Genomic DNA, 12,585 nt, shown 5'->3' with positions numbered 1-12,585 from the left:
AGTAGAGAGTAAAATTAAAGAGTAAAGGCGATTTCGCCTCGTTTTACTCTTCATGTTTACACTACGCTTTGTAAATGTTTACAATTGAAGTCATGGGACCCAAAAGCACGAAAGTGCTAACACTGGTGGTCACCTGCATGCAATTTGAATTTAATTTCAAATGGCCTCCACAGTGTGCAGAAGTAAATGAACTTGAGCTAGGTTCTGGAACCGCGGTTTTAACCACACCTGGTATTCGATAGGCTTGGAAGTAGATAAGTGCATGTGCGAACGCTGGGCTATGACATCTGTGACCAAGTAAAATACAGCCGACAGGGCCATGCGTGGGGGGTGGAGGAAACGGGAGGCGGGACATCGATTAACTCCCTTTTAAAAGGAAACCCTGCAATTTGATTTAAGTGTATTTGGGACATTACATTTCCTCGTAAATAAAAACAAAAATGGGCCCCGCAGGGGAATGCATGACTTGGCAATACACTGTAGTTGAGAGAGAAATTTGAGCATAATGCTCATTTTATTCGCTCTAAATGCCCATTTTATCAAAATATATTGCCACTTTTTCACTGCAAAATAACCCCGAGATGCGGCCCAAATAGCCATATTGGGGTGTATAGTCATTCCGTCGAAAAAAAGGAACGACATACCAAAGCATTAAAAAAATGCATCGTATGCCAAAGCATCGACAGTCTATCTTTACCATGGAAAGTGCCGTTCCATCTAAACCAGTCCATCGAAAATATAAATGGACTGGTTTCAATCGAAATGCACTTTTACATGTAAAACATAGCATTTCACTGCTTTTTTTGTAACTTTAAAACGTTACATGGAGCTGTCCAGTGCTGACATTTCGGCACTTGTCAGCTCCTTGTAACGTTTTAATTTTTTTTGTATATTGGGGGAGGGGGGTCCCCCCACGACCATCACCCATCCCTAACCTAACCCTTAATCTAACCCTAGGCCCAACCCTAACCCTAATGTGACCCTTAATCTAACCCTAGCCCCAACCCTAACTCTAGCCCCAACCCTAATGTAACCCATAATCTAACCCTAGCCCCAACCCTAACCCTAATGTAACCCATAATCTAACCCTAGCCCCAACCCCAACTCTAATGTAACCTATAATCTAACCCTAGCCCCAACCCTAACTCTAATGTAACCCATAATCTAACCCTAGCCCCAACCCTAACCCTAATGTAACCTATAATCTAACCCTAGCCCCAACCCTAACTCTAATGTAACCCATAATCTAACCCTAGCCCCAACCCCAACTCTAATGTAACCCATAATCTAACCCTAGCCCCAACCCTAACTCTAATGTAACCCATAATCTAACCCTAGCCCCAACCCCAACTCTAATGTAACCCATAATCTAACCCTAGCCCCAACCCTAACTCTAATGTAACCCATAATCTAACCCTAGCCCCAACCCTAACTCTAATGTAACCCATAATCTAACCCTAGCCCCAACCCCAACTCTAATGTAACCTATAATCTAACCCTAGCCCCAACCCTAACTCTAATGTAACCCTTAATCTTAACCTAGCCCTAACCCTAATGTGACCCTTAATCTAACCCACCCTAGCCCCAAACCTAACCCCTAACCCTAATCTAACCCTAGCCCCAACCCTAACACCACTAATTTCGATGGATCCATCGAATTTTATGCAATGAAATGGCAATTCTATGGATTGGTATTTCGATGGATAAAATTCGATGGTTTGCCATTTGATGGATGACCAGATACCCCGGATAGGGCACTTTCTATCGTTATACCACTAGGTGTCTCGTTGTCCTTCAAGTGGCACGTGCATTACACGTACTGTTTACAACACACGTGTGCACCGTTCGCGGCTCAGTAAAGCTTAGATGTGCATCATGCTTAGTGCATTCATGGGAAGGGAGCCACCAAAGGGCTGGGCTCGAGCCTCCCCACCAATGGTTTCCTATTCTTTTTTCTTTACTGTTTGTCTAGCAGTAACTTCAATAAAATCTGGGTTTCTTTGAGTGTATACCCTCTTGCATTCTCTGCTCTCTGGTGACTTGAAGGCAGTAACCGGAAAGGTAGTCATCCACAAATTCCAAAGTTCAGATACCAAACAAACAGGTGGACACAGTCTGCGCGGGGATGTAGGACTTCGGCCAGGAACTAGAAAATCATTTGGATCTTCGTAGACAATGATTCCGAGTACTAAATAAGCTGTGTCGTTACGTTTATTGGAACCTGGGATCTTCTGAATACTCTCATCATGAATGGAACAGAAATTATAGTCAGATCTTTTGCCATTTCTATTGTCAACTACCCCACAGGGTGCTGCAGCACGGATAGGATCAATAAAAGGGACACTTGCTACTTTTTACTGAGGCAAAAGAATCCATCTTTTGGGGGCTGTCAACACTGAACAATTTATAGTAAGAAAGGGGATATTATCAAAGAAATTATGACCCCTCCACAAGCAGTCTTTTAGAATGTTGGTAAATGATATTTAAGCAATAAGCCCTGAGCTTCGGGGGCATTACCACTTTAGGTAATGTCCCGGGGCCCATAGTTACATGGCCGAGGAAAGCAAGGGCATTAATCCAGGTCCTGGGGCATTACCTGAAGCAGTAAAGCCCCTCCCCAGCGCAGCAAGGGGCGTATTGCTATCAGTACTCCGGCCCGTAAGACCAGGGTACTAATAGTGTATTTTTTTAAGTGGCGGCACGCCTTCGGAGTTTAGCACCGAAAAAATAAAATAAAAAATAGATGGCCACCATGAAACGGGGAGAAGGGACTACACGTAGGTTGCTGATCTAGTGTGGTTGTTTTATCATACTGTTGTCCATCGTGATGCATAGCTCTTGCCATTATGGTTTGTTAGTTGGGGCTACTAGGTGGCGTTATAAGCTGAAACTATTGCATTAGAGTTCAGATAGGGAGAAATGGCATATGAGGAGGGACACACAGGTTGCAGGTGTTGTTTGGTTATTAGCCCACCCATTGACTGCCCATGACGATGCTAATCCCGATGGCCATTCCCACCCAGTTCCTACCCCTCCCCACCCAAAACACGTCCTCATGGGAACTCTTTGAGCTTGCTTTAATTAAGCCTCACCATCAAACTTTGCACTTGAAGTGCCTGCCAGTGTTTTTTCAAAGCAGGCTGCAGAGAAAATGACTTAATTGGAGCTGTAAACCAACTACTGATGTAATAAAATTGTCTTCACCAGGTCTGCCTTCAGCCACTCGGATTTATAAGCAATATGCATGTCCTTCACTGAAATGCTGTTTAAAACAAGCATTGGCAAAACCAACAGTTTTGGCTTGTGTATAAGTATAATGCATTTACCAGGCACTGCTATTAGATGTCCAGGTACTCACACCATTTTACACCCACTACCGTCAATGGACAGTTAATCCCACTATGGCAATGCCTGTCACGTTCCTTTCCCATGCCTACACAAAAGCCCAAACGGTTGGCATTGCAACGCTTGTTTTATGTGGGTAGGGGAAACTAATAATCCCTTTACCAGCCTATGGAGAATGCTTTGCACTGTGGAGACTGCTACAGAATAATAATCAGCAAGAGAACTTCAAAAATCCGGAATATACTGGACTTGGAACAAAAACGACATTTGCAATGAATGGCCATAACTTGCTTTCACTGCCACCTACCGGGCTGTGCAGGAACTGCATGAGCTCTATATCTCTGAGGAGCAGCCTCGGGGGAATGGTGAGTCCACATCTTTCACAGACGCTGAAAAGAAACGCAGTCACGCGCTCTCTGGAAAAGCAAGAAAACGAGTTATAACAGCAGCGGAGCCCACATCAGCCAGCAGATTTCAACTGAATGTGACAGTGTGGCGTGACGGAGATCTGTGTGAGGTGGTTGGGGATTAGGAGTAATGTGTCTGGTTACGCCGGTATTTACCACATCGAAATAAATACTCATGCGTGGTGTCCAGTGTATGAGGTACAACCCCTCCAAGTGTCAGCATCCAGCAAAAAAGTGTTTTATATCCTTTACCTTAGATATTCTGGGCACTGCCCTGCATTGTTAGCAGACGGTGTGAGCAGCATTGTTAGCAGACGGTGTGAGCATGACGGGGTAAAAGAACGGTTGAAAGTACTAGTACCTGTGCCTGTTCTGGGACATTTTGAAACTGATAGGCTCGAGAGGGTGCTCAGAGGAGGAGTGTCAAGAGCATTCTCTATATGTTCTGACACGCACAAACGCGGGGACACACACGTCAACAACTGGCAGCACGGGGCAATGTTGACGTTCTTGAACTTCTGTTCCTTTGCATGGATGCTTTGCCAAGCCAGGCAGCACATGCTGACACCAGCCCGGGCTTAAAGAGGTGGGGGGCATGAGCCGTGTGCCAGGAAAGTCGGGACAAAGTGTTGTGCGGATATGTGTAATTTGTGCCCCTCCAATGACCGGTGTAATCTTCTCAGTGGAGATAACCTCCTCAGTGTTGGGGCCCAGCTCGAGGACGGCACCCCTGCTGGGCAACGCCGTTCCAGGGTGATCCCTCAGCCATGTGATCATGGCTAGTGGCGTGACCCCGGCCTGTGTGCCCCCAGAGCTGGGGCCACTGTGCGCCGGGTGCCCCCGGCCACGTGTGTAGCTCCGGTGATCCGGAGCGGGTGGGATGACCCCCACCCAGTAATCCGTGGCGTGATCGCCGCACTGAGGACCCCGTCGGGTGACCCCGACATGAATATGGAGCCTGCCCGGTGACCCGGAGCAGGCCCTCTACACTCAGCACTGCACTTGATGAGACCATTGCCCCACGTCACACAATTCTGCCCCAGCCTCAGTAAAATAAACAACAAACTGCAGAGCTGCCTCAATGGTCCCCTTTTATGCAAATGGAAGAACCTGCTCCCATACCGCGGCCCTGGGCGTTGTGATGTAGCCACAACATATGCAACAAGCTTTTCAGACTTGCTATGGGCCTGTGTGTGGAATCTTACCTCCCACCGACGCTGAGTGGGGTGCAGTAGGTCAGGAAGGCAGCCGCGATGATGCAGTTGGTCAGGAGCTCAGATAAACTGCTTTGTTCCACTGTTTCTTTCCATTCCTGTTCTTTGAGACGTAAGCTTCACAAGAAAAAAAAGACCGCCTCATTATAACATTCAGTGAGAGTGACATCATCAATTTGCGCCAGGTTCTCTTGGCTGTTAATTAATTGCCATATTCTATTGGAGTAAATAATTGCAACGCACTGAAAACGTTTAGGCACCCCAGTCATGCAGCATCCTTCTTTAAGAACTGCCAAGCTACCTGTCCCTCTATCAAGGTTTAGATGAAGAAAGCCCCTTAGTTATATGCACATGGAGCAATGTAACAGTTGCCCAATTTACAGGAATTGCTAGAATATTTATGAAGGGTTCCTCCACTAGTTTTCCTTTTTCCTCATTGAGTTCTCCCTGTAATTAAGAAAACCGTTGACATACCATACGTAGCTGCAATTAACGCGAATTGCACTTGCATTCTGTGACTTTTGTTTTTGTGAACATATTTTTGTATTCTTGTCATGTAGGCGTTTTGACCGGATTGTTAATTTTGTGTTTTAGACTATACAGCGGTGCTGTAGCAGAGAGAAAAGGGAAAGGATGTTGAAACTAGGGCCCTGTAATTCGACTGAGCCCCAGTCCCTCTTAGTCTCTCTTCCTTTTCTTCATTCCATGTGTTAGTACCAGTACCTCTTCCCAACCCTAATCCCTCACCCTAGCCTTTTCCCTCATCCTAGACACTCACCCAGTCCCCCTTTCTCACCCCAGTTCCTTTTCTTTCTTTCTTTCTTTCTTTCTTTCTTTCTTTCTTTCTTTCTTTCTTTCTTTCTTTCTTTCTTTCTTTCTTTCTTTCTTTCTTTCTTTCTTTCTTTCTTTCTTTCTTTCTTTCTTTCCTCCCTCTTCAAGCAGAAAATGCCCTCAAGCATCATATATGCTGGTATTCTATTTCAGAGTCGTACGGTTCTACTGTTTGGCCCTGTTACTCCGTTCTGTTGGGCATTGTTTACAGCCCTGAGTAATTGTAGACCTGGGAGTGTCAGGGAATTCAGGTGTAGGGTTGAGCCAGGGCCGAGCCTGGGGGACTGGCTATTAGGGCCAAACACCAGCTGATCCGGGAACTAGGCAACACAGAAGGGGATAGGGGGGCTGTGTCAGCTGGGAGACAAGAACAGGGTGTGGGGCAACAAAAGGGTCTAAAAGCGGCAATAAAAGTGTATAGAAGAGACTGAGGTGAGAAAAGAGGTGAAAGGGGCTATATGGTGCTGGGGCAAGAAAAGCAGCAAAAGGAATAGGAAAGAATAGGGGATAGAAGGGACTGGAGTGAGAAAAGAGGTGAAAGTGGGCGGCAAGGAAAGGGGCGGGAAAAGGGGCTACATGGTGGTAGGGCAAGAAACGGGGCAAAAAGAATAGGAAAGAACGTGATAGAAGGAACTGGAGGAAGAAAAGGTGCGACATGGGGCAAGAAAGGGGGCTAAAAGGGGTTGGGAGAAGAAAGGGGGCAAGATAGGGGTCTAATTGGTGCTGGTGCAAAAATAGGCAAAAACTGTAGGGGCAAGAACAGGGGATAAAGGAGCAAGAAAAAGGGACTAAAGGGGCAAAACGCGGTTGGGGTAAAAAAGGGACAAAAAGGGGCCAGAAAAGGGGGCAAAATGGGTTAGGGCAAGGAAAGGGGAGAACGGGGGCAAGAAAAGAGGATCGAAGGGACTGGGTGGCAAAAAAAGGGGCTCCTGTGGACTGGGCAAGAAAAGGGGCAAAAGGGGACTGTGGGCAGGAACAGGGGCTAAAGGGTGCTTGGGCAAGAAAAGGGGCTGGGGACAGGGGTGTAGGGAAAAGGTGTTTTGGGGAGGGGAAAGGGGCTGGGAGATGAAAAGGAGATAGTGGCATTTTGGGGCTGGGGGTGAAGCACTTGTGACGGAGAGCTTTCACCAAAAGGGCACAGAGTTTGTAGGCATTGCCTACCACTCTTTGTGCTCACTTACCTAAGAAATCTCTGCCAGTCACTGCACAGTCAGGCCAGGAAGCACTTCTGTCCTGTCCCAGCCAATCAATGAGTGGCTGGGGTGGGACAGGAAGTTAAGTGGCCCAGACCGGAAGTCAGCCGCAGTGCATTTATTTTTTAATCCCTTTTTTTCCATGGTCGGGGACATCTGACGTGGCTCGTGGCCGGCCCCCGCTTTTGGCAGGCACTGACCTAAAAGGAGGGTCAGGCCGGATCCCAAGCTTTGACCTGGGCTGGCCTGAGCCCCATCAGGCTGTCCCAGCTCTAAGTAATTGGGATTTGGAAGTCTGTTTTAGAATTATTGACAGTGCCACGCAGAGATCAAACGCACTTTACGCTGCAGGCTTCACCGCTGAGCTGCCAGTGTAAAATATTAGAAGTATTTAATCCTCCAGCAAAGTCTAGTAGCTCAAGCATTAATAGACACGTGATGAGCCCTTCAGCTTGTATATTCTTTGAATTGGGCATGTTCCTTATGGGGCTTATGCAAATTAATGCCTATACATGTAAAATGTAATGAAGAAGCGCAACATCCAAAACTATTTACTTAGCTGTTTATTCATAGAAAAAATGTAAAGCATAGTGACTGTCCCCTTATGTCCTTCATGCTGATCTCACGATGAATCTCTGCTTCTAATAAGGCACTGGATGCAACTCTACTAGAGTCATTAATAGTTGGAGTTGCAATAATGCTGGTGACACACAGTAACTGTGTTTTACGATTTTGTATCAAGTGTAGTCGGAATAACACATAAGAAATAAAAATACAGCTTTTCTTTTTTAAAGCAAAAACAAAACGTGAATTTGGCAAGATTATACCTTGGTTAGGCTAAATGATATATTTTCTTAAATGCTTCTTTCAAAGATCACAGAGGAGCATGCCTCGTGCAGCTTTAGCAGAACCAAAGCAGAAACAGAGTCTCCCCACATCAGATTCCCAGCACAGTCGGTCTCAGTAGAGGATGAGGATGGTCTCCTTACTATGAAGCAAGCAAGCATGACTCGCAGGGCCAGCTCAGTGCATCAGCGCTCAAAGCACATGAAGCCTCTATAAAGAAATTGGAACTGTGTAGGGAAAGAGTCCAGTACCTTGGACATGACATTATGCTGGGACATAGATCCAATACTAACTTACATACAGAAGCCATGTTGAAAGTGCCAACGCCCTAGAATGTAACACAGATGAGAACATGTTTTGCAATCACTAGAGCAGGACATTGATATTAGGATACAGAGAGATAGTAAGACACTTACAACGACAGACCAAGGTACACACACTAGAACCGCTACAGTGGACAGACAAAAAAGAGCAAATCTTCAAAATAATTAAAAGAGCTCTGGCAATTATAGCAGCATTAGGACTGCCAGATTACAAAAAGAAATGTACACTGTATTGCTAGGAAAGGAATGGATTTTCACCACCTGGTCTCACACAGACACATGGAATGAAGACGACCCTGATAGCGAATTACAGCAGTGCTTTAGATCCATTTGCAGCAGGAATGCCTGCATGCCTCAGGTCGGTAGCTGCGGTCACAATCGAAGTACAGCAATGAGAAGGCTTAGTATTATGTTCACCATTGGAGGTAGCAGTCCCTTGGCCATAACTGCAGGAGTGCTAATGAAAAAGACACAACACATGCCCCGTCGCAACAAGCAAAGTATGAAAAGCTATTACTGAAGTCATCAAACATTACATTGACATCCTGTTCTGTACCCGGCTTTGCTATTAACCACACCCCTAGATGGATAACTGCATGACTGAGTAGAAATAATTAACACGCTCCGGCAGCTCAGACAGGACTTACTCTACACGCTATAACAGAATCCTGAATTAGTGTACTTTGTGAATGAATCTTGTACTAGGGATGACAAAGGCCGACTAGTAGAAGGTTTTGCAGTTTGTTCACCCAAGGAAGTAGTGAAAAGCAGTAGGATACCCAATGTATCCTCAGCATAAGTAGCAAAGTTGGTAGCACTGACACGTACCTGCAAGCTTGCGGAACAACAGTTTGTAAACATCCACTCAGATTCAAGGAACGCCTTTTTAAAATTTCTATTTATTTATTTGGATTTGTATAGCGCACATCTGCCCAGGGGCATCGTGGCGCTGAAAGTAGGCTTACTTGGTACATAGCATACATGTTGCACAGGTTACAGCAGGTAGATGGTAGAGGGTGTTACTTACAAGACATTATGTATAATACTTTTGTGAGATAATCTCATAGATACATAGAGTTGTAGCATACCGTAGTAAGGAGGGTAGAGAGGGTTAGTTGAAGAGAGTGGTTTTGAGTAGTCTGCGGAATGCATGGTATGATTTTTCGTTCCTTAGGGCAGTGGGGAGTGCATTCCAGTTTTTGGGTGCTAGGTGTTGGAAGCTGGATCCTCCGGCTTTAGTTCTTTTGAATGTGGGTACATAGGTCTGATTAGTCAGGTGCGACCTGGTGGGTCTGGTAGATGTATTGCGGGGGATCCTTTCAGAGAGGTAGGAGGGCGCGTCAGAGGAGAGGCATCTGTGGGTGATGGCCATGGACTTGAAGAGGATACGTTCTTTTATTGGTAGCCAATGGGCTTCTTTTCTGGCTTGGGAGATGTGTTCCCATTTTGGGGTGCACAGAGCTGCTTTCAGGGCATTGTTCTGTGTGACTTGCATTTTTTTAGGTTTTCTGTAGATGTGCCCAGGAAGAGGGCATTACAGTAGTCCAATTTGGTGCCTACTGTGGCTCTGGCTATTGACAGGCAGTTTTTTGTGGAGAGGAAGGGTTTCACGGCATTAATTACCTCAGTGGTAAGCGCAGCGGAGGATGGTATGGCATTGACCTGCCGTGTCATGGATAGTGTGGAGTCACAGTATACTCCTAGAGTTTTTACTGCGGAGGAGACTGTGATGGTGGAGTTATCAATATTGAAGGATTTGTATTGTGGCAGGAGTTTGTTTAATATTTCTTTGGTGCCAGCTAGGAGGATCTCTGTTTTGTCCCCATTTAGGCAGAGGCCATTGGCTGCCATCCAGGTTTGGATGGCTGTATAGATCTTAGTGCAGCGGCATCTTGTTTATAGATGCCTGTAAAGGGTAGTAGGACTTGCGTATCGTCAGCATAGTTGGTGTAGGCTATGACGAAGATCCAAATCATTGAATAGTGGGAGAGTGAAAATATTGCATAAGGTGGGGGCAGTGCAGGAGCCTCGTGGGACTCCACAGTGGATTGTGGTGGGGGTGGTGCTTGCTGAGTCAGAAAAAACTTTTATGAGTTGACCCTCAAGGAAGGATGTGACCCAAGAGATGGCTTCTGGAGAGAAGTGAACTTCGTTTTTGAGTTGCGTGCCTAGAATTTCATGGTTGACCAGAACGAAGGCCGCGGATAAGTCTAGCAAAAGCCGGAGTGCTGATTTGCCTTTGTCCATAATATCGTTGAGTTGAATTTTAAGATCTAGTAGGGCCGAATCGGTCCTGTGTCCACGGCGAAAGCCCGATTGTCTTTTTCCTAGAATCCGGTTCTCTTCCAAGTATTTCTGGATTTGGGTGTAGGCAACCTTGACAAGAATCTTGAGCAAGAAAGGAACGGTCGTGATAGGTCTATAGTTGGCGTTTTCAGGATCTAAGGTAGGTTTTTTGAGAAGAGGGCGCACCCAAGCTTCTTTTAAACTGTCTGGGACTGAGTTAGAGTTGAAGGATGCATTAATGAAGGTTTTGAGAAATGGTGCAAGTGTTTATACACAGTCTTTGACTAGTTTAGCTGGGCAGGCGTCTCCTTTACAGTTGGAGGGTTTGATTTTGTTAACAATATCAATAACCTCTGTTTCAGAGACTTCACTGAATATGAATGGTGTGTTGGGGGTTTTCTTTTTATTCTCAGTCACTGTTTCAGTGTGGGAGGCTGATAGGATGTGCTGAGTGAGATTTTTGTCGTGGGCTATGATTTTGTTTTTGAAGGAGCTCAATTTTGTTTAGGAGGGCGGACTGAATGGTTTTGCACCATGCTTGATCCTTAACAATCCCTTGGGACTTTGTGGCCGGTGTGGATAGTTCCTTGAAGATAGCGAAGAGCTCTTTGGATTCTGAGCTGGCATTGGAAATTCTGTCATTATAGGATGCAGATTTTGCTGAGATGATGGCTATTTTGTATTGGGTAGCCAATGATTTATATGAGGACTGTGAGGACGCGCTGGGAGAGCTTTGTCATATATTCAAAGCTTTGCGTTTTTTGGTTTGTAGTTCTTTTAGTTCTGCTGAGAACCAGGTGTTGGAGTGTTTGGTATTTTTAGATTTTTTCTTTTGGAGGAGGGCGATGATGTCTATGGCGGATTTATAGATGTCCGCCAGTGCGGCTGGGTCTAAGGTGGCAGGGGACTTAGTAGCGAGAGTGTCAAGATAGGGAGCGATCCTTTCTTTAGTAAGATTCTTGGTGCTTCTGGCCATGGCTGGAGGTGTTGGACTGAGTTTTCTCACTGAGTTAGTGGGGGTGGGGTGGGGATGAGGAAGTGAATGAGGGAGTGGCCTTTGGAGTTGCACGCGACTTTGGACCACTCTGGAAGCAACGAGGCTTCCTAAAACCATTAAAAACTGTGATTATGTTGCAACCCTCTTGGATGCCCTGATAAACTACCTATAATGACGTATGCAGTACACCAATCCCTTAGTGATGAGATTTCTCACAGGAATGTGTTAGACGATGCTGCTAATAAACAGGCGGACGTTTCCAACTCTCAGCTGAATATATTTTAAGACTCAGAAATGGGACACAAGCTCCTCCCTTCAACACACTAGAGGAACTAGCATGCATTCTTGATCCTGCTCCAGGATCAGAAAAGGACTCATAGTCAAGGAGAGGTTGCTGTCTGCACTGTGATACCCTTTGGCGAGATGAACACGGTCACCTTTTTGCACCAAAGGCACTTTGAACCTACTTGGCCTATATCTATTATGGAATTTGCAATCACTATTAATAATGATCGGGGTATCCACTTTACTGACCAGGCTGTAAAGGTAACACTCAATTTGATTAAAAAAACTGTCCGTATGGACGTTTTGTCCGATTTGAGTGTTACCAATTAGGTTGCGGGCAAAAATACGGAACATGAGGGGCCGGGGCTGCGGGGGTGTCCCCCATGCCCCATATTCAGTATTTTGGGGTTTCGGGGTGTCCCCCGCATCCTTAACATTCATTGGGTGAGGGGGGACAAAAATTGCTTGGGCCCCCGTTTACATTGAATGGTCAAAACGGGGGCCTGAGCAGATACATTGCGGGCATTCCGGCCGCAAACAAAACCTTCGCGATCAGACAACCCAGATCTGCTGTAAAGACTATGTAGAACACTGTAAACAGCATAACCTCCATCATCCCCACTCTGCAGGAGCAGTGGAAAGGAAACTTGTGTGCTCAGGAATGAACTAGCATAATTGTGAGCAGAAACCAGTTGGTAGTGTTTAGTATGTGTATTACAGCCAACAGAAAGACCGGGCTAAGCCCACATTTTTGGTAAATTAGTCCGCCTCCCTCATTACCACCTGTTTAACGCTCCTATAGCAGTGTCCATCTGACTGTTGATGTTTCATTGGAATATTGCAAAAAAGGTATCTCTA

At 45.8% G+C, this 12,585-nt stretch overlaps 1 protein-coding gene across 1 annotated transcript in view; it reads right to left on the bottom strand.

Moving 5' to 3' along the window:
* The window catches only part of LOC138452855 (uncharacterized), a 1,928,742-nt gene that overhangs the window by 309,036 nt on the left and 1,607,121 nt on the right, over positions 1-12,585 (bottom strand). The window contains exons 85-86 of the mRNA XM_069605205.1: positions 4,958-5,083; positions 3,653-3,761 (exon numbers count right to left, since the gene is read on the bottom strand). Of these exons, the coding sequence (XP_069461306.1) occupies positions 3,653-3,761; positions 4,958-5,083 (235 nt within the window). The remainder of the gene's footprint in view (positions 1-3,652; positions 3,762-4,957; positions 5,084-12,585) is intronic.

The sequence above is a fragment of the Ambystoma mexicanum genome, chromosome 4p, assembly GCF_040938575.1.
Source record: "Ambystoma mexicanum isolate Mex_15411 chromosome 4p, UKY_AmexF1_1, whole genome shotgun sequence".
Taxonomy (NCBI): domain Eukaryota; kingdom Metazoa; phylum Chordata; class Amphibia; order Caudata; family Ambystomatidae; genus Ambystoma; species Ambystoma mexicanum.
This window is presented reverse-complemented; position numbering and strand designations above follow the sequence as displayed.